General features: G+C 42.0%; 1 protein-coding gene across 1 annotated transcript in view; it reads right to left on the minus strand.

The window, feature by feature from the left end:
* Positions 1-25,425, minus strand: part of LOC139730087 (uncharacterized) — a 79,654-nt gene that overhangs the window by 25,261 nt on the left and 28,968 nt on the right. The window contains exons 10-18 of the mRNA XM_071640996.1: positions 24,212-24,275; positions 23,332-23,482; positions 13,408-13,506; positions 12,441-12,500; positions 8,670-8,784; positions 7,234-7,361; positions 5,557-5,691; positions 3,754-3,853; positions 1,794-1,979 (exon numbers count right to left, since the gene is read on the minus strand). Of these exons, the coding sequence (XP_071497097.1) occupies positions 1,794-1,979; positions 3,754-3,853; positions 5,557-5,691; positions 7,234-7,361; positions 8,670-8,784; positions 12,441-12,500; positions 13,408-13,506; positions 23,332-23,482; positions 24,212-24,275 (1,038 nt within the window). The remainder of the gene's footprint in view (positions 1-1,793; positions 1,980-3,753; positions 3,854-5,556; positions 5,692-7,233; positions 7,362-8,669; positions 8,785-12,440; positions 12,501-13,407; positions 13,507-23,331; positions 23,483-24,211; positions 24,276-25,425) is intronic.

Below are 25,425 nucleotides of genomic sequence, written 5' to 3' on the forward strand. Positions count from 1 at the left end.
AATATTGAAATGACAAGTTTGTCACAAATGTGTTGAATGTTCACCTTCCTTGACCTAGGTTTAATTGGATGAATAGGAGAGCATGTATTTGGGGATTTAAGGACTTTAACTTGACTTTGACCCATTCATATATTTATGCATTGAGTAATTTTCAAGGTACCGGTATGGAGAAAAAGTGCAATTTCTGTATTGAATAGTAAATTGTTACCATTTTCATCTGGCCTTTGACTCTAAAATTCATAAGATAATCACTTTCAGGTAGAACATGCATAAATATGTAGTAAGTTTCAAGATAACTTGAGCCACTTCCCCGATATGGAGGAAAAAGTTAGTTCAGCACTTTCACTTGTGACACTGCACCTCAAAACAAACAAAAAGTCGCCAGACATGAATTTTTAGTTAAGACCATATTCTGAAAGAGCAGACTTTACGCTTTAAAATGATGTATAACTCAAATCAAATGGACTCTCCTAACCTATCTAAATATTGGAAAGAAAGCACAAACTCAGGAAAAGTGTGAACTGAGAAAAGAGGCTCTGAAGTACAGTGACTATTCAAGCGCTTAATCTTTACCAAACCGTGCTGGCTGTGCGATGAATGGAACAAAAAACAGGAAGTAAACCACCAGAGTGACAACAATGAAGGGATTATCAGATTAAACTGAAATTTAGCATGCCTCATTAACACATTCTGTCCATAATTAATGCCAACTTTCAAAGCAGTAGCACTATCTTTTCAAAAGTTATTAGAGTTGAAAGTGAAGACTGTGGACAGGGTTTATCAGAAATGAAAAAGGGATTCTAAAGAAACACCTAATCACACTATTCTACCAAAAATGCTCGAGATAAACTGCTAAAAAAACACACTTTCCTGCCCGTTTTATGATACCAAATTTTAGCATAATATAAAAGAAGACCCGTTCTTTCAGAAAATATGAAAAAATCAAGCTCGGCTAGGTTGACCCATTTCACTTATTTTCAGTCCTCATGCAAAATCAGTGTGTGCGACTTTATGTTCGTTTTGAGGTGCACGGTCACACTTGATCTTTGACCTTTGAGGCAAAAAAAAAGAAAAAAAAAAAAACTTTCCAGAGAATTTCTATTAGGTTACACATTCATACACCAAGTGTAAAAAAAAAAGTAATCCTGCTGGCATTGCATAAACATGAGGGAAATAGTAAAATTTTGAATTGTTGCACTTGACCTTTGACCCCATGAACCCTACATTCTCTAGATAATCACTGCCAGTCAGTACATGTATAAACTGTGTTCCATGGAGATACCTTGAACAATTTTCCAAGGTACGGAGAAAAAAAAAGAAGTTTTGATATTTTTACTTGACCTTTTGACCTTTGACCTCATGACCCAAACTTTCACCAGAGAATCTTAATTGGGTAATACATGTATACACTAATTTTCAAGAAAATATCTTCAGGCATTGCATTGATATGGTGGAAATAGTGAAATTTTATGTATTTGACCTTGACCTTTTGACCTTTGACCTTGGGCATGTGCACCCAAAAGTTGATAGGCGCAACTTCACCCCCTAATACACATACATGCCAAGTTTCATTAGGATACCTCAACAGGTTTTGATAGTTACCTTGTCCACAAAATTCATTACGGACGGACGGAAGGACGGACGGAAGGACGGACGGATGGACGGACAACCCGAAAACATAATGCCTCCGGCACCACTTCGTGGCGGAGGCATAAAAAACGCAAACAGAAGGAAACTGACCAGAAATGAATATAATTTGTTGCCATCCTCCATATTGACCAACAATGTTCTACCTTCAGTAGTTCGTATTCCATGGGGTCCACATATGTCGGTGAGTTGGGCAGGGCAGGTTCCATTACATCAGCGGGGGTGTTCCCAGCCAGGTTTGTGTTGCCCTCTACTTCAGGAGTTTGCGTGGTGGGGGCGGAGTCTGTTGCCGTCTTGATAACCAGAGGCTCCGCCTTCTCAAGTTCGTTCACCTTCAAGTGGAACAGAGGGGAGACAAGCATTATATCGTATTGAAGCAAGTTCCAGGCTACATTGTGGGCACGAGTAGATAACGATCGACTGAGAAATGCAAGAGAATTAGACATGGAATGGTAAGAAGCAATTAATAGCAGGGCCGGCGCAGTGTTTCAAAAGTGTCGGGGCCCAGTTCCGGGTTTCATGAGCTAACAAGCAAAAAAAAAAAAAAAAAAAAGGTCCTCAGCTCATCTCTCCCCGTTCCCATCCACTTCCAGGTTTCTTCAGCTAACAAGCAAAAAAAAAAAAAAAAAAAGGTCCTCAGCTCATTCTTTCCACTCCCATTTTAGTACCACTTACGTACTTCCGGGTTGAAAAAAGTGTGGGGGCCCAAAGTGATGACACCTTATGTATTCTCCTTTGTATGGTGCACAAAAAGTGTGGGGGCCCGAGCCCCCACGGCCCCCACGGCTGCGCCGGCCCTGCAGTTAACTCAGATGATGATCCTTAACTTTGAGGTTAAGTTAACTTCAAGGACAACGCTCATAGTTAATTAAGTAGTGTAGGATGCAATCAAAGGTAAGCTAACTTGAAGTTCACTCAATGATAAGCACCACAGGATTTCTCAGGGTTAAAACTATATCCAAGAGCCGCAAGGGGTTCTCACTCGTTGATAAGCATCATGTAGACACAACTTGAAGGTAAGCATGACCTCTCCATGAACTCCTCATTTCCTTTAGCTTTCAAGTTAACCTCCCAAAAATATATACAGTACCTCTTTTCGCAAATTTCCTTCTCTGTGGATTTCTCATTGAGTGGGACTCACTCTTAGTTACATGGGGGCAAGAGCTTATCATCGATTATAAGCTTACATCGATGATAAGCTTCGTCGTGTCAAAGTTAAGGGGGCAAGAGCTTACAGCTGTATCCTGGAGGTTAGCCGAACTTACAGTTAAAGTCGGATGATCGTCATCCCTAATGGTACGTACACTCCCGAACGACCAAAGTTTGTGCATGCAATTGCGCAATGCCACACTCGGTGCTATATCCATAAACATGTGGGACAATGCTGCCACTGAGACATGTGTGTGTGTGTGTGTGTGTGTGTGTACGCATCATACACAAACATTGTGACCGCGAGCTGCGGTGATTGGAGGAGAGAGGCCAGACGACGCGTGGCTCTTTTGGCCTCTCTCCATGCACATGCGCACTGAGAGTGTGCATCCATTCGGAAGCTCTCGTGGCTCGCTCGTACAGCCATTTTGGGGCAGGAGATTTGTAGCACAAAACTCTTGTAGTCTTGAGTGTTGTTCGCTGACCCATTGAGCCAGCGCTATTCTCATTCGGGGTCACTACATTCGATACAGAATGGGGGAGGCAGCATGTTGCGTTCGTCTCCATGCCGCACAAACCACTCGCCACGACTGAGTGCCTATAAGGATTGAATGACAGCCCCTGAATGGTTTCTTTACACATTGCCATACAAGAACATTCTGAGCATTCCTGGAAGCTTGCTAGTATAAGAGCAAGTGGGATTTTGTTAGTGGGAGATGTCAAGACTTGCATCTTCATTGTTTTTATGGTTTAAATTCAAGGTAATTTGAACCATCACTAACTACAAACTGGTCTATCAGAAAATATTACATGGATAACCAAAATTTGCAATGGTATATTAACTCACTGCATGACTCACATCTGTTGATGGACATAAAGGGTAAACAAGGGTAATGGTTAAGCTGCTACTAGTACTCCTTTTCTTGAAGACTGTTAAACAAAGTCTAAGAGACTCACCCTCATAGTAAGAGACACAACAATTTCATCCTTTGCCTGTATCAGGTCTTGAAACATGTTGATTTGCTCCTTTAATTCTTGCACTTCTTTTTCACAAGATCTGGAAAAAAAAACAACAACAAACAAACAAACCAAGAAATGAGGTTGGGAAATGTAAAAACATACTTTTGGCAACTGGAGGGCAAATTTTACTCACTGGTAAATGTGGTAAATTCACACAATGTGACATGGTTTTTACACTATTAAATAGATGATATATTGACAGAGGCTCATTTGTCAAGTAGGCTCTTTCTGGGATGGTCATGAGCCAGGAAAAGAAACACATAAATTTCATTTTAACCCGTTGAGTATACTCTGGCAAGTGTCTATGGAAAATATGTGTTGTGGCAAAACCAAAACGTCCTCAACCGGTTAAATGCTCCAAAGCACACACATGCAAGAGTAGGTCCTACGTGTTTCAGTTTGTTTTCAAATTGGTTTATCATTCTTGATAATTCAGTTTGTATGTCTTCTTTAATACCAACAAGCAAGTGTTCAGACAATGCCTGCAAAAGGTTCTGGCCAAACAGAGTTAATCATATCAATCTCCATTGAAAAAAAAAAAAAAGAAGCATCTATGAACACGGCCTCTACTAAAATTTGACATTTCACTGCACAACAGCCTGTTGAAACACGATACAATCACGGTACAATAGACAGGTCTTGATACAAACATATTCAAATTTGAAGTAAAGTTGAGTTGTGGGAAGGGGGGAGGGGATCAGTGACTCTGTATGAACAAGCTCACAGGGGCATGACAAAGTGTTTCCGGAGTATTTCTGTGCCTAACTATGTACAGTCAGTATGTCAAAGGAAAAAAAATACAATCAGATTTCTGAATTGATAACTTTCAATATGATTAAACTTTCTGAGTGCTATTTCATGGTCTAAAAACATAACATCTTACCTATATTTTGCAGAAAACCCCATTTGACTGGGTTAAGCAGTCACAGAGAAATGTGGATCATTAAATAGCATGTCATGGGTCTGCTTCTTCCGAGTTTAGCACCCGGATGTTCTTGGACCTACATATTAATGTGTGAACACAATGGACAGAACTTGGAGGGAAGGGATTCCTTACATGCTAAACAAAAATCCTCATTTCTCTTTGACCCCTGCAGAACATTGCATGGAGTTTTCCGTAAGATGTGGGTTATTAGTTATAATGTCTCACCCTGAAATTGTATTTGGATTGATTCACTATCTTTAAAGTTATCCTTGCCAAAGGTCCCGTTGGAATTTCTATATTTTTATTTTTATTTTATTTTTATTTCATTTTTATTTATTTATTTATCTATTTATTTATTTATTTATTTATTTATTTATTTATTTTATTTTATTTATTTTATTTATTTTATTCTATTTTATTTTATTTATTTTTTATTTTTTTATTTTTTTTTTTTTTTGGGGGGGGGGGAGACATACGGTATAAATGGGGTAAAGAGTTTTTGGGGTGTTGCTCGATCCTGGCATGACCCGGGGGGGTGTTTCATAAAGCTGTTCTTAAAGTTACGAACAACCTATTTGTAGGAGCGACTGGTGATCAGTTGTGATGTGCTATACAGCTGTACTTATCAGAATTTCAATAATTGAGCACAAGAACTGGTCACCAGTCACTCATAACTAATTCGTAACTTTAAGAACAGCTTTATGAAACACCCCCGGAGCACGCCAGGATCGAGCCACACCCCAAAAATGAAGTATTTTACCCCATTGATACCGTATTATGAAACATCCCCCCCCCACCACCCGGTCCTGTCTTACCCCAGCTGGCTCTTAAAGCTGTCCCTGTCATTCCTCATCTCCTGGAGGAGTTGCTCCAGCTGAACCAGCTGCTTGTCCTTCCTCTGCAACACCTGCAGCTTCTCCTGGTCCGTCTGGCACAGGGAGAACTCACGGCTGGTGGAGACGGTTGCATAGCAACAGACAACATCATTACACCATGAATGGAAAGAGTGACACAACAACAAATAGCACAACTGTGATGGAGAGTGCACAGTATAGACCATTTAACTCTTTATGTGCCACGTTCGCACGTCCGGCTCAGTCGACGGCGTGCCAACTTCGCATATTCTCCTCAACAAACAAAGCCGCCAAAACCGATCAATAAATCACTAATCCCGCGGTACAATCAAAGCGTTTCTCGCGCTTTTGTTCCTCTCACATACGGCTTGCATTCTATGTGGTGATTGACTATCAAGCGGTGTTTCCAACTAGATTTGCGTGTACATTCTAAGTGTCTGTCACAGTTCTATGTGCAAAAGTTATGCCTTCACAGTCATGTGTCGTTCAAAAGAAACATTGAAAATAGATTTGTCATACAATTTATATCGAAGCAAAGTTTGACATTCCTCTAAACTTTGCTCACTATTATGTCCAGCTTAACAGAAATTTGTAGAAATTATACAAATTGGAAAAACAGAATTCTTTCTCAAAGCATGTCTCCTTCGTGTCTCAGAATAACGTGGCACACAGGGGGTTTCCACCATGGCACATAAAGAGTTAATAGAAATAGCATTACTATGACGATTTGAATTATAAATACATAGCAGCGATGACTACAAAATGAAGAAGACTGCATAGCAACCATAACAGGTTGGAAACGGTAGCATAGCGATGACAATGTCATAATGACAATGAGGAGGGTACTGTAAAACGAGGAATTTTCGCGTGCATTTTAATTTCGCGAATTTCGCAAGTGCCAAAATTCGTGAAATTAAAATGCATGCAAAAGCTTTTGTCTACAGTACATGTATCGAATGCCAGTAGCAATTCGCGAAAGTTTCATGCCACGAATATATCATGTTTTACAGTATACCAAGGACATCATCAAATAGATGGAGAGCAGGGAACGGCAATAACAGCTTGGAAGAAAAGACCAATGGCATATAATTGACAATGCATGAGTAGGGGGGAAAAAAGGAGATAGCTATGGCAAATTCAGTAAGATGATAGCGAGATTATAGCAAGAGCAGTTTGGATAAACATTGCACAGCCAAAATATATTATGAATCCAATTAAGGGCCATAGACACAGCAAAATCGGTACAATAATCTACTGGGTATAGTACCACCACTATGATTACATGAACTACGTGAAGATGGCATAGCTTGGAAAATAAGAGCATCAAAGCGGTGGAAATAGTGGCATAGCAACAGTATCGATGGAAAAGGTATTCCAAAACATAAGTCGACCTCACACAAGTCAAATAACCGTCTATCTTCAAGTAGAAGGCCTTTTCAAATCCTTTTCTCTTTATATTCTATTGATTTTACCTCCAGAGCTTGGCCAAATGCGCGGCCAATTTTGATACCGCATTTGGCTATTTGCGCATTTACAGTGAAATGAAGGCCGGGCCCTTTCACTCACTGTAAACGGGGTCAAAGACCCTAAAGGTGGCAGAACTTTGCCTTGCGGACAGTTTTCATGGGTTACACTTACTTGCTGGACGTCTGCATCTGAGAAGCGGTGAGCTGTCGGTGTAAGAGTTCGATGAACTCCTTACTCTCTTCAAGCTCCCTCTTGACCTGGGAGAGGTCTTCACTCAACCGACTCACCTCATTGGACAGCTACAAGGTCAGAGGTCAGACAGAGAGGTCAGACAAAGGTCATGATGAGGCTCAGTGTTAAATGGCAATCATTTACAATGCAATGAAATTATTCCCCCGACCTCAAAACTAACTTCTTCTTCTTTTTTTTTCATCCATCTGTTTACTACTAGATACATTTCTCCATAGTTGCAATCCAGTTTTCAAGCATCACTACCTGTTGCTATGTTAGGTAAACTTTTTCGCAGGCCCTATTGTGGTCAGAAATAACTTTACGCATTTTATATGAAGATTAAGCAGAAACAAGCTAAATACCAATAAACCACTCCACAAGTATAATATTACATTGATATGCTCAGAAGATGTAAGATCTAAATATTGTTTATTTTCTCTGTTTTTTAAATATTTTATAGTATTACACTACTGTAAAAGTGGATATTTTCGCCCGACTAATTTTTCGTGCTTGGCTGAGTAAGAAGAGTTTCGCGTGTTTTTAATTCCGCGGAATCAAGATGTCAACTTCTGGAACATATGGCACGCAAAAATATTCGCGTGCTTTTATTTTCGCGCTAGCTTCTGGTTGCGCAAAATGCGCGAAAATTTCAACACTGCGAAAATTTCCACTTCTACAGTATAACAATGAATAAACAGAATGAATAGAGATTGCCAGTGTCTTCACTGTTGGACTAATGCACAATGTTACATCTGAGTGGGCTTGCTAACTTTACAACTAGGTCAAGTTTGGACCAGTTACTAAATGCTGATGTAAAAGCCTCACAAGTGAATTGCTTGGCAACACACAGTGCAAAAGACAGAGATGTCAATAAGAATGGAAGTGAGGGCCTGAATGTCATGTACAGCTACATGAAGCCACAGGTACTTGTACTTTGGTGCACAAAAGGGCATGAACTTCAAAACTGCCAGCCATAAAGGCTTGAATTCAGGTTTTTGCTGAAAACTGACATACCTGTATAAAAAGAGCTTTATCTGCTCTTCCGCATTGCTCCCAAACAAACACATACATAAATAAATAGATAAATAATCAATGAATAAATGGATACACAAACAAAAATAGATAAAATCAATAAATAAATAAACAAATAAACAAATAAACAAATAAACAAATAAATAAATAATAAGTAAATTAATTAATTAATTAATTAATTAAAATTAATTAATTGATTTATTTATTTATTCATTTATTTATCTATTCATTTATTAATCAATTAATAAAAACAAATATAACTACATAAATAAATGAATGAATTAATGACTTAAATATAAAAAAGAGATGACAGATTTGAAAAAAACTCTCCTGGTCTACCTCACCTGTTGGCAGTTCTTGCAGTCATAGTCAGGGACGTTTTCAAACCAGGTTGTGCTGGGAGCAGTCGTCTTGGCTGGCATCGTGGCTGGACTTCCGCTGGACGTGTTATTATGCTTCCTGGTACATGCCAAAAAATGACAGATATCGATGCAATATACCGTGTCGATAATGTACCGAGAAGCCAGACATTTTGCCATGCACGGAACTTTCCCGAATTTTACAAGGAGCCAAGATTTGCGAAAGTAAAATGCAGGCAAAAGTTTAACAAATCCCTGTATTACTAGCACATGAAGTATACAGTTCTCTTTACAATTTTTTCTCAATAATTATGCGAGAGTTATGTACATGTCACATGTTTGATTTCAATGAACCATGTAATAAAAGGGAAAAGAACCGTGTATATTACATGTACATGGTTTACACAAATGTGACCCGCTACAACAAAATGATCCTAAAGTTGGGCGAGGTCGATTATTTGAAAATTGCATGACACAATTCCCTAATCTTTCTGCTTTAAATTGTGACCGGCGACAACGGTTTCAGGCAAAAGTCGGGCATTTTGAAAATTCATTTTTTCACTGAATCACATTGCCCATTTCCTAAGCTTTGTATTGATATAAGACACTTGCATTCTTCGGCACCATAAGTGGGCATGGAAAGCGAAATAAAATGCACTTTTTAAGTTGTTAGCCTGACAAAATTGCGAGAAAACGGGCTTTGAAGATTCACCTCTTTCTCAAAGACAATCTCCGAGCAGCGATGCGAGGTGAGAATCACCCATCCGTACAATGGTGCCAATCAATGTTAAGCTCCGCCTCTAGCAACCACATCGCCTTCTGATTGGCTCACTGAGAGAGTCAAATTTCCCGGGCATCCTTCCTAGCAGCTCAGCGTATTGAGCCAAAAAACAATGCGGTTCGCTCGGGTTTGTTTTACCATTACGTCTTTCAAGATGGCGGATACAATAATTGCACGTATGGTGTACATGTGTATGGTGTACGCATTACGCAATGGCATCCACACGCCATGACCATGCGCATGTAACAAGAGCGGGTGGCGCATCCACACATTTACAAATCGCGTTTTCATTGTTGTTGATTTGATTTTATCATTGCCGACCCTTTTGAAGACAGATAAATGACAGTGCTGGCAAAGGTCACGCTTCCTGTTTGTTTTGCTTTTACAAGCCGTGCATATGTTGCCTTGTTTGGTGGTGTTAATTATATTAAAACAAACAAACAAACAAACACGACTCGTTAGTTTCGTGCGATCTTGATGTGTAGTATTTGGATATATAACTGGTTTCATGTGACCTCTCGACTCCTCTCATCTACCTTCCCATGAGTCAGTCTGCTGTCATAATTTTTACTACATGTACAAGTAGACTATTGTTTTTCTTTTCTTTTCACACGATTACGTAGCCCTAAAAGATATTTGTTTCACTTCCGTTGTCGAACATTGCGGTAGAATAGTTTGAATAGAAAGGCAAACGAAGAGCACGCACTACAGCGTATAAACCACTATAGCAAGAACAACGGAGCATGTAATCACATGCACGCGTGGACAAAGCATTCCCAAAACGCTGCAACTGGTGTCTCCGAAAGCCGAATGATGTAAATGTGCGTGACGCACCAGCCAATCGCATGCGAGACCTTGCGCCGTAGCAACGCTGGGGATATTGGCGCGGCGTTCGAAAGAAGCTCGAAACTGACGAGTGCGATCCAACATAGGGTGCTTAAAATTCCATTTTCGATAGGAAAAACGTAGTCTTATGCTACGAAATTTAGTGTAGATGTAGAAAACATATCAAAGATTCGATTTCTGCAAAAAACCCAAATCGACAAAAATAATGGTAAAGATCTTTGTACCCCGCCTAGGAGGAAATTTGCTATTGCGAGTTTTGCCTGAAACCGTTGTCGCGGGTCACAATTGATATATAACACGTCTTATAAAAATAATCGGCTGCGGAGATATCGATGTTTAAAAGAGAGCATGTCAAGACGTCTGGGAAATCAGTTTCGAGAAAAGCGCCCTAAAAGTTCTCCTTGCGACGCAATCACAATCAAGAGACACGCAAGTCAGTATTCACCTCCGGACAATAGAAGTCAAGCCCTAGCAACCCCTAAAATGCTCATTCAAACACAGCGTTGGCGGTCTCCTCACCGACCAATCAGTGACCAGGATGTCAGGAGAAGCGGCTAGGCATAGCGCAACCCGCCCGCACGCACCAGTCGACTGGGCAGTGTGCGAGCATCACGCTTTGGTTAGCGGCAAGGAGCAAACTGACCAATGAGATCACTCTGGTCGTTGTTAGGGGCGGAGCCTATGTGTGGCGCTCAATCCAAATGTTCGAACCAGTTTCTGCTTCGTTGAAAAGCCAAAAAAACATGGCCCAGAAAAACGCTATTTTTTGGTCTTTCCTTTCATCATTTTGCTTCAAAATTTCGACAGATGATAGAAAACATGTCAGACTCTAATAATATGTCAAAATCAGAAAATCGTAAGTTTTGACCAATTTTGATGCTCTAACTTCAATTCGATTTTCACGGTTTCAACCCTGCGCAACTTTAGGGCCATTTTGTTGTAGCAGGTCAAAAATACTGGTTGCTGATTGGTCATAAGGCAATCACATGACTAATGCAGCTACCTGTACGTGTAGGATCAATACTGTCACATTGCACGCAGTGACATTACGTCTGATAGCATGATTCCAAAATTTGAATAGCTGCCAACTGGGCTAGAATAAAATATATATGTGACCGTGCATCACAAAACGAACAAAAAGTTGCACACACTGATTTTGTGTGAGGACTGAAAATAGGTGCGATGAGTCAACCCAGCCGAATTTGACTTTTTCATATTTTCTGAAAGAGCAAGTCTTATTCTACATTATGCTACAATTTGGAGTCATAAAATGTGTAGGAAAGTGTGTTTTTTAGCAGTTTATCTCGAACATTTTTTGGCAGAATAGTGTGAACAGGTGTGTCTTTAGAGTCCCCTTTTCATTTCTTACAAACCTTGTACACACTCTTCACTTTCAACTCTAATAATTTTTGAAAGGATGATGCTACTGCATTGAAAGTTGGCATTGATTATGGACAGAATGTTTTTATAAGGCATTTCAATTTCAATTCAATCTGATAATCCCTTCATTGTTGTTACTCCCTCGGTCTACATCCTGTTTTTTGTCCCATTCATCGCACAGCCAGCACAGCTTGGTAAAGATTAAGCGCTTGAATAGACCCTGTACTTCAGAGCCTCTTTTCTCAGTTCACACTTTTCCCGAGTGTGTGCTTTCTTTCCCATATTTAGATAGGTTAGGAGATTCCATTTGATTTGAGTTATACATCATTTTAAAGCTTAAAGTCTGCTCTTTCAGAATATGCTCTTAAGTAAAATTTCATGTTTGGCGACTTTCTGTTTGTTTTGTGATGCAGGGTCACATATATTTGTAGTCCAACCAAAAAATAGCAAAACACATATATTGCCCTGTCTATCTTTGCAATATACAACTTGCAACCCATGGCAGTCCCTCAGGAGTTATATTTTCCCCTCAAGACAATAGTTCTCCCTCAGTGCTGAGCACTTGGGTAAAATATCACTCTCGCAGGCATGCCAAGTGTTATATTACACCTCTGAAAAGGTAATACGTGTATGGTACAGCACGTTGAACGCCCTAGGAAGGGGACAAGGCACTCGACAAGAGACATCTTTTACCATCATTTACCACTAATATGATAGCAATCCGAAATTAGAATACTATAAAGACTTACCATCGGAAGACGGCTCGAGCAACGCCACCACTATGGCTTGCGTTCTCTTTGAGGTTACTGCTGTAAAATAAGATCGTCAACGAGAATGGGGAAAGAATATTAGACAGATGACTGTTGACTGCAGTGATGGGAATGATGATTTTAACAGTGATGATGATAATGGTGATGATGATGTTAATGGTGATGATGGTGATGATGATGACGATGATGATGATGACGATGATGATGATGATGATGATGATGAGGACGATAAGATTTTGATTGATGATGACTGAAGGTATTGGTAAGATGATGATGTTGATTGAGGGTGGTTATGATGAAGGTGGTGAGACTGTTGATTTCGATAGACTAGATGGTAACAAAGATGATGAAGGTGATGATGATGATGACGATGATGATGAGATGATGATGAGAGTGGGCAGTGTGGTACAGTGGATATAAGGACTAAGTTGACTCAGTATAAAACAAAGATCCCGACTCTTACCAAGTTCTTTGTTTGTGCAAAATATTTTAAGCCATGACGTCACACTAAAACAAGGTGTATAGTGTATAAATTGCTACCTGACAACAACGGGGTAATAACAACGGCAGGACCCTCTGGAAGAGCAGTGCTAACACTACATCCTTGGTAAAGAAAATATTATCATTACTTATTACCATTATTGCTACTACCATTGCTTTTATAATTATTAATAGTATTTATTATTATCATTATTATTATTATCATTATTATCAATATCATTATCATTATTATTAATATTATTATCATTATTATTATTATTATTATTATTAGTAATAATATCATTAATATTATTATCATCATCATCATCATCATCATTGTTATTTTTACTACTTTTATTATCATTATTTTTATATATCTTTTTATATTTTATCTTATGTTATTTTTGTCATAATTATTATCAAAAATGATATAATCATAGTCATCATGGGAGATCACCAAACTCACCTCTTCTGCTTGCCCTGCTCTGCCTGTTTGGCTGCGTCCGTCTGAAGATTCGCTCCAAAACTCTCCGGCGGTGTTTCAGTGCTTGGGGATTTCCAGAGGCTGTCATGGATTCATCCAGAAAGAAAACCTCAATGATTCATGTACATCATCAGGGTGGTCCACGAGGGGTTTCAGCATGTTGCTGCAAAATGCTCATATTCTTGTGCAACATCCTCAAAAACCAGCAACATGTTGGGCAACACCCTAAAGAATTTGCAACAAGCTTAAAGGGATCGTATAGTTTTGGTTGAAACCTAATTTTATGTGTTGTTTGAAGGTTTGCATGGTGAAGTAAATGAGGAAGAAAGATTTGCGGTGACACCATGTGTATGTAGTCCTTAATCGGATCGCTGTTTGGCAGAAGAGCCTAGAAAGAGGAGAAGCGAAGAGGGAAGCGACATATGGTGGTTGTGAGGAGGGCAGAAAGTGAAGAGTGGGAGACAGTAATGGGCTAGAGGTTGAAGTTGCACTAGTGGAGACGGTAGAGAAAGGAACACAGAGAGTGGTAAGGAAGAATAGTGTGAGAATCAAGTAGGATGTTCGGACATCGTTAGAAGGGGAAAGATGAAATAGAAGGGAAGAGGAAGAGGAAGGAGTTGAATGTTGGAGAATCATGGAGATAGGGGAGAGCAGTAAAGATTCATGAAACCAAGAGAAGAAAAACGAAGTCGGCGAACAGTGTGGCTATGGAATGCGGAATCAATGGAGAAAGGACGAATAATCCCTCGAAGGAAGGGTAAGTAGAGGAGAGATGAGAATATGTTGATAGAAGGGAGATAGAGAGAGAGAGAGAGAGAGGCGGGGGGGGGGGGAACAAAGAAAAGAAGTAGAAAAGAACAAATTGAACTTCAATACGTGAATCAGAGGGAGCTAGTATGGATCCTAGAATGAAATGCTGCTGAGAGGGAGAAAAAAAAAAAAAATTGGAAAGGAAAATTGATGACAGTTAAGTCCTGAAAAGGTTCCTGTGGGAGAAAAGCAAAAATAAGAAATCAAAATGAGGTTAAAGTGTAGACCTGAGGAGAGAAGACAAGAGAAATAACCTGTGGAGATATGTGTAAATTAAGTAGTGGTCCTGAAAAGGACCGTTGGGTTGTATGGAAGGAAGAAATAAAACAAAAAGAAGAAAGAAGAGAAGAGAACAGAAAAGAAAAGAAAAGATAAGTAGCGTAGAAACAGACAAAAGTGTAGGAGAGAGAGAGAGAGGAAAGAGAAATGAAACACTGAGTAAAGGTGCTAGTGAAAGTAGCGCAAGAAATCTAGTTATAAGAATAACTAGGAGAACCGAGGAACTTGACGTTTCGGGCAGGTTGACTGTCCTTCGTCAGAAGTGAAGCGTGATCTGAGAAGAGGCGGGCTATATGGAGAATGCGGACCTAGATGGAAGTGGTCGGTTGAGGCGGGCTCGCAGGCGAGCTGAGCGTCGGCTGTTGGTGGAGTGTTGCGGTCGTTGATGCGTTCTATTGTTCTCGGAGTGTGTTGATGGCGGAGTATATCTGTGAGAGCTAACTTGGCTGTTAGTAGGTCGTGGCCGGAGATTGGAGTCCGGGTTAGTGGTTGGGGTGGACGCCGGTGGTGTGGATGACTTGTGTCGGTGAGGGCGTCTTCTCGAACCAGCGATAGGTGTGGTCGTGAGTGGGAGGCGCGGTTGACGTCGTGGGCGCTGTTGTGAAGAGGTGGGGGAAGAGATATGAGAGGAAGAAGTAGAGGGGGGAATGTGCTGTGGAGAGAGTGTGTTGTTGTTGTTGTCATTGTTGGTGTTCGATGGTTTGTTGATGAGAGGGAGCCAGATGTTGTTGATGTGGAGTCCAGTATCTTGTGTAACAGTGTCGTGTGTGTGAATTTCTATGGCTTCTCTGATGCGTCGTGTGTTCCAGTTTTTGATGGATGTGATGAGTTTGCTGTCTTCCCAGTTGATGCGATGTTCCGACTGTTGAGCGTGTTTCACGATGGCTGACTTTTCCCATTCCGAACGTCTGTAGCATGTTTTGTGTTCTTTCAGTCTGGTCTCTAGCGATCTCCCTGTTTCCCCTATGTAGACTTTGCCGCATTCGCAAGGGATACGGTAGACACCTGGTTGTTTGTGTTTGGGGTGCTTGTCTTTGTGTGAGTGCAATGAATTGTGAAGTTTGTTGGAAGATGTATGACGGACCTGGATGTTGGCGGACTTGAAGATGCGTTGTAGTTTGTGCGAGGTGGCGCCGAGGTAGGGAAGATTTACAGTTGTGATGGGCTGTTCCTTGGCTGCTTGGTTGGGATGAGAAGGTGCCTGAGTGTTGATTTTGTGCTTGGGGTATTGGTTGATAGTGGTGAGTGTGTCTGTGATATGTTCGAGTTCTTGTCGAAGATGTTCTTTGTCGCTGATTTGATGAGCACGTCGGACGAGAGCGTTCGGTACTGACTGGCGGACTGCTGGATGATGGAAGGAGCGGTAGTGAAGATATCTGTCAGTGTGAGTGGGTTTGCGGTAGACCTGGTGAGAGAAAGTGCCAGCGTTGGTCTTTGTGACGAGAACATCGAGGAAGGGGAGAGAATGATTGTGTTCCGTTTCCACTGTGAATGAGATGTTGGAGTGTTGTTCGTTGAGGTGTGAGAGGAAGTCGTCCAGTTGATCTGCTTGGTGTGGCCAGATGGTGAAGATGTCGTCGACATACCGGAGCCAGAGTGAAGGTTTGTGCTGTGCTGTGGCTAGTGCGTGGCTTTCGAAATGTTCCATGTAGATGTTGGCAATGATCGGTGAGAGGGGGGAGCCCATGGCTGCGCCTTGTTGCTGTTTGTAGTGTGTGTCCCTCCATCGGAAGGAGGTAGAATTGAGACATGTGAGGAGGAGGTCGTGTATCTGTTGTGGTGTGAGTTGTGTTCTGGAAGAAAGAGAAGGGTCATCGGTGAGACGTTGTTTGATGATGTCACAGGCTTCGTTGACAGGAACGCTGGTGAAGAGTGATTCTACATCAAAGCTGACGAGGGTGTCTGTAGGGTTGATGGTGGTTTGAGAGAGAATGTCAATGAAGTGTTTGGAATTGTTAATGTGGTGTTCTGTGTTGCCAACGAGTGGCTGTAGAATGTCTGACAGGTGTTTGGCTGTTTCGTAGCAGGGGGAACCTCGTGTAGAAATGATGGGGCGGAGAGGCACTGATGGCTTGTGAATTTTGGGTTGCCCGAAGAGGATGGGACATCTGCTGGAAGAGGCACGGAGTCTGAAATAAAGCTGTTGAGGAAGGGCATTGGATCGATGAAGTTCGAGGAGCTTGGCGTTGAGTTTCCTCTCGGTGGCAGGAGTCGGGTCACGTTTCAGTTCGGTGTATGTGGGGGTGTGGAGGATGTCTTGTATCTTTTGTTCGTATTGTGTTTTGTCCATGACGACCGTGGCGTTGCCTTTGTCTGCTTGAATGATATGGATGGATGCGTTGCTTTGTAGAGTCTTCACCGCTGTTCGTTCTTCTTTGTTGAGGTTGGGCTGCGGTGGCTTGGCTGTGGAGAGAGCTTGAGTAACAAGGAGTCGAATGTTGTCGGCTGCGGCTTTGTTCAGGTATCTGAGCTTGGGTTCCGTTTGTTGTATGATTTCTGTGAAAGGAATCTTCTTGGGTGGTGTTGCGAAGTTAAGCCCTAGGGATAACACGTTGTGTTCGGCTTGTGTGAGGTTGTGCTGGCTTAAATTGACAACGGTGTTACGGGCGGCGGGCGGCTTGTCTCGTGTGTATGTACGGGTATGGCTGTTATGTAGTGTGTTGAACTTCCGTATCTGCTTGTCTCTGGTGTGGAGAAATGTGGTCCTTGCTGTGTGAGAGTTGAAGGTCTGTATCTTCTGGAGGTCAGCAGGATGTAGTGTTTGTGACAAGTGTGTTTGTGAGGTGTTGATTTGTTGATCGATTGTGTGAAGTTCTTGTCGAGTATGGGCTATGCGTTCTCTGGTGAGGGAGAGGCCGGCTTGGTGAAGAATACGTCGAGCACGTGGAGTTTGTATGGTTGATTTCAGCTGTAGACCAGGAGGGATGATACTGTGATCTCGGCATCTTTTCAGAAAGGTGAGATGATTGGAGAGTTTAGATTGTTTGACTAGGTTCCGTTGAAGTAGGCGAGAAGATCGTTGAGTTTGCTCCCCGTAGAGCTCGGTTATGTGTTGTTTGAAGGTTTGCATGGTGAAGTAAATGAGGAAGAAAGATTTGCGGTGACACCATGTGTATGTAGTCCTTAATCGGATCGCTGTTTGGCAGAAGAGCCTAGAAAGAGGAGAAACGAAGAGGGAAGCGACATATGGGGGTTGTGAGGAGGGCAGAAAGTGAAGAGTGGGAGACAGTAATGGGCTAGAGGTTGAAGTTGCACTAGTGGAGACGGTAGAGAAAGGAACACAGAGAGTGGTAAGGAAGAATAGTGTGAGAATCAAGTAGGATGTTCGGACATCGTTAGAAGGGGAAAGATGAAATAGAAGGGAAGAGGAAGAGGAAGGAGTTGAATGTTGGAGAATCATGGAGATAGGGGAGAGCAGTAAAGATTCATGAAACCAAGAGAAGAAAAACGAAGTCGGCGAACAGTGTGGCTATGGAATGCGGAATCAATTTTCCTTTCCAATTTTTTTTTTTTTTTTTCTCCCTCTCAGCAGCATTTCATTCTAGGATCCATACTAGCTCCCTCTGATTCACGTATTGAAGTTCAATTTCGCCGTTTTTTTCTACTTCTTTCTTTGTTGCCTCTCTCTCTCTCTCTCTCTATCTCCCTTCTATCAACATATTCTCATCTCTCCTCTACTTCCTCTTCCTTCGAGGGATTATTCGTCTTTCTCCATTGATTCCGCATTCCATAACCACACTGTTCGCCGACTTCGTTTTTCTTCTCTTGGTTTCACCATCTTTACTGCTCTCCCCTATCTCCATGATTCTCCAACATTCAACTCCTTCCTCTTCCTCTTCCCTTCTATTTCATCTTTCCCCCACTCTTCACTTTCTGCCCTCCTCACAACCCCCATATGTCGCTTCCCTCTTCGTTTCTCCTCTTTCTAGGCTCTTCTGCCAAACAGCGATCCGATTAAGGACTACATACACATGGTGTCACCGCAAATCTTTCTTCCTCATTTACTTCACCATGCAAACCTTCAAACAACACATAACCGAGCTCTACGGGGAGCAAACTCAACGATCTTCTCGCCTACTTCAACGGAACCTAGTCAAACAATCTAAACTCTCCAATCATCTCACCTTTCTGAAAAGATGCCGAGATCACAGTATCATCCCTCCTGGTCTACAGCTGAAATCAACCATACAAACTCCACGTGCTCGACGTATTCTTCACCAAGCCGGCCTCTCCCTCACCAGAGAACGCATAGCCCATACTCGACAAGAACTTCACACAATCGATCAACAAATCAACACCTCACAAACACACTTGTCACAAACACTACATCCTGCTGACCTCCAGAAGATACAGACCTTCAACTCTCACACAGCAAGGACCACATTTCTCCACACCAGAGACAAGCAGATACGGAAGTTCAACACACTACATAACAGCCATACCCGTACATACACACGAGACAAGCCGCCCGCCGCCCGTAACACCGTTGTCAATTTAAGCCAGCACAACCTCACACAAGCCGAACACAACGTGTTATCCCTAGGGCTTAACTTCGCAACACCACCCAAGAAGATTCCTTTCACAGAAATCATACAACAAACGGAACCCAAGCTCAGATACCTGAACAAAGCCGCAGCCGACAACATTCGACTCCTTGTTACTCAAGCTCTCTCCACAGCCAAGCCACCGCAGCCCAACCTCAACAAAGAAGAACGAACAGCGGTGAAGACTCTACAAAGCAACGCATCCATCCATATCATTCAAGCAGACAAAGGCAACGCCACGGTCGTCATGGACAAAACACAATACGAACAAAAGATACAAGACATCCTCCACACCCCCACATACACCGAACTGAAACGTGACCCGACTCCTGCCACCGAGAGGAAACTCAACGCCAAGCTCCTCGAACTTCATCGATCCAATGCCCTTCCTCAACAGCTTTATTTCAGACTCCGTGCCTCTTCCAGCAGATGTCCCATCCTCTTCGGGCAACCCAAAATTCACAAGCCATCAGTGCCTCTCCGCCCCATCATTTCTACACGAGGTTCCCCCTGCTACGAAACAGCCAAACACCTGTCAGACATTCTACAGCCACTCGTTGGCAACACAGAACACCACATTAACAATTCCAAACACTTCATTGACATTCTCTCTCAAACCACCATCAACCCTACAGACACCCTCGTCAGCTTTGATGTAGAATCACTCTTCACCAGCGTTCCTGTCAACGAAGCCTGTGACATCATCAAACAACGTCTCACCGATGACCCTTCTCTTTCTTCCAGAACACAACTCACACCACAACAGATACACGACCTCCTCCTCACATGTCTCAATTCTACCTCCTTCCGATGGAGGGACACACACTACAAACAGCAACAAGGCGCAGCCATGGGCTCCCCCCTCTCACCGATCATTGCCAACATCTACATGGAACATTTCGAAAGCCACGCACTAGCCACAGCACAACACAAACCTTCACTCTGGCTCCGGTATGTCGACGACATCTTCACCATCTGGCCACACCAAGCAGATCAACTGGACGACTTCCTCTCACACCTCAACGAACAACACTCCAACATCTCATTCACAGTGGAAACGGAACACAATCATTCTCTCCCCTTCCTCGATGTTCTCGTCACAAAGACCAACGCTGGCACTTTCTCTCACCAGGTCTACCGCAAACCCACTCACACTGACAGATATCTTCACTACCGCTCCTTCCATCATCCAGCAGTCCGCCAGTCAGTACCGAACGCTCTCGTCCGACGTGCTCATCAAATCAGCGACAAAGAACATCTTCGACAAGAACTCGAACATATCACAGACACACTCACCACTATCAACCAATACCCCAAGCACAAAATCAACACTCAGGCACCTTCTCATCCCAACCAAGCAGCCAAGGAACAGCCCATCACAACTGTAAATCTTCCCTACCTCGGCGCCACCTCGCACAAACTACAACGCATCTTCAAGTCCGCCAACATCCAGGTCCGTCATACATCTTCCAACAAACTTCACAATTCATTGCACTCACACAAAGACAAGCACCCCAAACACAAACAACCAGGTGTCTACCGTATCCCTTGCGAATGCGGCAAAGTCTACATAGGTGAAACAGGGAGATCGCTAGAGACCAGACTGAAAGAACACAAAACATGCTACAGACGTTCGGAATGGGAAAAGTCAGCCATCGTGAAACACGCTCAACAGTCGGAACATCGCATCAACTGGGAAGACAGCAAACTCATCACATCCATCAAAAACTGGAACACACGACGCATCAGAGAAGCCATAGAAATTCACACACACGACACTGTTACACAGGATACTGGACTCCACATCAACAACATCTGGCTCCCTCTCATCAACAAACCATCGAACACCAACAATGACAACAACAACAACACACTCTCTCCACAGCACATTCCCCCCTCTACTTCTTCCTCTCATATCTCTTCCCCCACCTCTTCACAACAGCGCCCACGACGTCAACCGCGCCTCCCACTCACGACCACACCTATCGCTGGTTCGAGAAGACGCCCTCACCGACACAAGTCATCCACACCACCGGCGTCCACCCCAACCACTAACCCGGACTCCAATCTCCGGCCACGACCTACTAACAGCCAAGTTAGCTCTCACAGATATACTCCGCCATCAACACACTCCGAGAACAATAGAACGCATCAACGACCGCAACACTCCACCAACAGCCGACGCTCAGCTCGCCTGCGAGCCCGCCTCAACCGACCACTTCCATCTAGGTCCGCATTCTCCATATATAGCCCGCCTCTTCTCAGATCACGCTTCACTTCTGACGAAGGACAGTCAACCTGCCCGAAACGTCAAGTTCCTCGGTTCTCCTAGTTATTCTTATAACTAGATTTCTTGCGCTACTTTCACTAGCACCTTTACTCAGTGTTTCATTTCTCTTTCCTCTCTCTCTCTCTCCTACACTTTTGTCTGTTTCTACACTACTTATCTTTTCTTTTCTTTTCTGTTCTCTTCTCTTCTTTCTTCTTTTTGTTTTATTTCTTCCTTCCATACAACCCAACGGTCCTTTTCAGGACCACTACTTAATTTACACATTTCTCCACAGGTTATTTCTCTTGTCTTCTCTCCTCAGGTCTACACTTTAACCTCATTTTGATTTCTTATTTTTGCTTTTCTCCCACAGGAACCTTTTCAGGACTTAACTGTCATCAATTTTCCTTTCCAATTTTTTTTTTTTTTTTTTTTTCTCCCTCTCAGCAGCATTTCATTCTAGGATCCATACTAGCTCCCTCTGATTTACGTATTGAATTTCAATTTGTTCTTTTCTACTTCTTTTCTTTGTTCCCCCCCCCCCCCCCGCCTCTCTCTCTCTCTCTCTCTATCTCCCTTCTATCAACATATTCTCATCTCTCCTCTACTTACCCTTCCTTCGAGGGATTATTCGTCCTTTCTCCATTGATTCCGCATTCCATAGCCACACTGTTCGCCGACTTCGTTTTTCTTCTCTTGGTTTCATGAATCTTTACTGCTCTCCCCTATCTCCATGATTCTCCAACATTCAACTCCTTCCTCTTCCTCTTCCCTTCTATTTCATCTTTCCCCTTCTAACGATGTCCGAACATCCTACTTGATTCTCACACTATTCTTCCTTACCACTCTCTGTGTTCCTTTCTCTACCGTCTCCACTAGTGCAACTTCAACCTCTAGCCCATTACTGTCTCCCACTCTTCACTTTCTGCCCTCCTCACAACCACCATATGTCGCTTCCCTCTTCGCTTCTCCTCTTTCTAGGCTCTTCTGCCAAACAGCGATCCGATTAAGGACTACATACACATGGTGTCACCGCAAATCTTTCTTCCTCAACCTAATTTTAGATTTCTAACATTTTTTGATGAGATATTGAGAAACCTCTTATGAAATATGAAAGAGCATGTAATTCTATGGAGAATTCGACATTTATTTGATGAAAATTGGTTTTCAAATAGCTGAGATATCCAAAAAAGAGCGATTCTGATAAAGTGTGGGACCCACACTTTATTACGGTCGCTTTGTTTTACTTTGTTTATGGATGTTTCATTCATTCCAAACCCGATTTTCATCAAATAAACTTTGACTTCCTCTTAAAATGGTTTGCTCTGTACTATATCATAAAGTGTTTTCTCGGTATCTCGCAAAAAGTTAAAAGCCCAATTCTCATCTCCACCAATACTGTACCATCCCTTTAAAATAAAATGTACTCCCACATGTGAAAAACCTGTGCAAAACTTAAGAAACATCAAATTACCTGTTACTTATACTGTAGATATTTGTGCGCAAAACATGAATGAGAACATTGAATGTAAGCAGCACAAATAGAGATAAGCTGTGAAATACTGCGCACTACGTGCTCATGATGTGCGCTCCAAGCACATACAATTTCTGCACTATTTTCAGATTCTGAGCTTGCAACATGGTCAAATTTCAAGTTGTGGACCACCCTGCATCATAGAAGTTGTGCTACATGTACTTTTGCAGTATGTTGTACTGATGTACTTGATACAAAAAATTCTGAGTTGGAGATGTTCTTGTTCAAAATCATTGACAAAAATTGACACCTGGGGGGCATTTCATGAAGGAACTTGTCGGATAAAATATCAAGTCTCTTATATCCGACAAGTTTTGAGAAATTCTTTAGTCTGATTGGCTGATTTCTCTGAACTTGTCGGATATAATTGACTTGTCGGACATTTTATCTGACAAGTTCCGTCATGAAACGCCCCCCTGCTGTCTGCCTCGTGGTCGAGAAAGTTCTTTGTGGTTTCATGGTAGACTCACCCTAAATTTGACATCTGATTTCTGAAGTCTGTCTTTATGCTAGTCAGGGAGAGGTTGAACATCCCCGTTCTTGGAGTGGTGGTGGCCGTGGCTTCCCCGACAGAGTGCATGGGAGGTTCCACATAGTCCATCACTGGGGGAATGTCAGAGTCTATTGTTTGGGAGGGGCAATATTACATAACGATGTATGATTATGTTGCATCTTTTGATGTGATCTGCAGCAACTATGCTCACTTTATGACATTGTTAGTACGACAATAAAGAACAAAAATATAATATTAGTAGCACTAATAGTACATGTCGTTCTAATTCTAGGACTACAACTAATAATAATCATCACCATTATCATCATAATCATTAAAAAATAATAATAGGAATAACAACTTACAATAACAACAGTGAGAAGAAGAAGATGAAGAAGATGAAGAAGAAAAAGAAGAAGAAAAAGAAAAAGAAGAAGGATTACAATGACATAACAATCATTAGCTTTAACATCCAGAGGGCATGGACAAGATAATTGCCTAAACACATCTAAGCAACAAGACAAGCTACTGTGCACTTTCCGTGTTAAAAAGGAATGTGAAGTAAATGTTCATTTCATTATACATCCTTATAATTTTTATGTATTATTTCAACACTGTGACATCTATCCCACTGTAAAGTTTCTATCTACAGAGGGCAGCACATGAATAAACCAACGAAAGGAAGTACAAACTGTTTATAATAACCATTCTTCTCAAACTTTTGTGGAGAGGGATGTTTGGGCTGACTGGAACAGCAATCTCCATAACAACATAATGTACGCACTGTGTAGAGTCTCTACCACAGGAAGGGTAAACGGAAAATTTGCTAGATTTCGCAAGGAGGTCGTTGACCTTACCTGGAATGGGATTCCTCATCTTCTCCTTCATCTTTTGAGTGCTGACCAGCCCCGAACATGGTTGCTAATGGCAACAGAGAAATTGAAAGCAAATACCGGTAGTAATTCAATTACATCTTCCTCTTGTCTTCTTTGTTTGTTTGTTTTTTCAGGTAATGAAAAAAAAAAGGAATAAAGATACAATGCAAAGTTTCTATGCTGTGCTTCAAGATGTGTTCTGTGACTGTCTTGACACTTCAAAGACCATGCAATTCAGTAGGGAATGAAAAGTTTATCTGATGGAAATTGGTTTTGAAACGGCTGAGACATCCAAAAACAAACCAAAGCAAAGTGGTCCTAATAAAAGGTGGGTCATTATTTTCAGAAAGGTAAAACCTGAATCCCTATCTCAACCGAAATTACAATACCATTCCTTTAACCGAGGTAATAGATTATTAATAGTCAAGTGCAATTGTCAGCCTTCGTAATTCCTCCACGCTCGACCTACTGTACGAGCTGAAATTTTCCCGGTGGTTTTATTTTCGCGAATTTCGCGAATCGCCTTTGAACCGCGAAAATAACAACGCGCAAATAGTTACGTTCAGATTGTAGACCGTCGCAACCGCGAAATTAACAACACGTGCAAATATCCTCCAAGTAGCAATTCGCGAAAATATCTGTACGCGAAAATTTCAGCTCGTACAGTACATTCTGTGCTACAGAAGTTTAACCCGTTGAGGACAAGTCCTGAGTATAGTATACTCAGGCAGGCGTCTATATGGGAAATGCGTGTTGTAGCAAAATCAAGCCATCCTCAATGGGTTAATAGCAAGTCAACTCAGGTGTAGCAATGTGCCTCAGTCCAACAGGAAGGCCATGATGTCACAATAGACAAGGGCAGATCATAAAAGAGAGGTGTCTTTGCAAAATTAAAGGGGGCGCATGCACCCCTCCCATTTTTGTCTTTCTATTTCTGTTGTTTTCACCAAAAATAAAGAGGGGGCGCGGGCCTGGTGGCGCCCCTCTGGATCCACCACTGATAAGGATAATAAGAGGATTATTATAGACCATTTATCTCTATTCCTTGACAAGACAGGTTTCAAGACATCTTTCTCAATCGGAGAAGAAAGTGCATACAGTAAGAGGGGAATATTAATTGGCTCTTCACTCTGTGTCGTGTACAATATAACAGTGATTAATTGATACTGGGATCTCTCAAGTTTTGGATGGATTAC

This window comes from Diadema antillarum, unplaced genomic scaffold (assembly GCF_040938485.1).
Source record: "Diadema antillarum isolate AM-2024a unplaced genomic scaffold, OU_Dant_1.0 seq00000290_RagTag, whole genome shotgun sequence".
NCBI lineage: Eukaryota > Metazoa > Echinodermata > Echinoidea > Diadematoida > Diadematidae > Diadema > Diadema antillarum.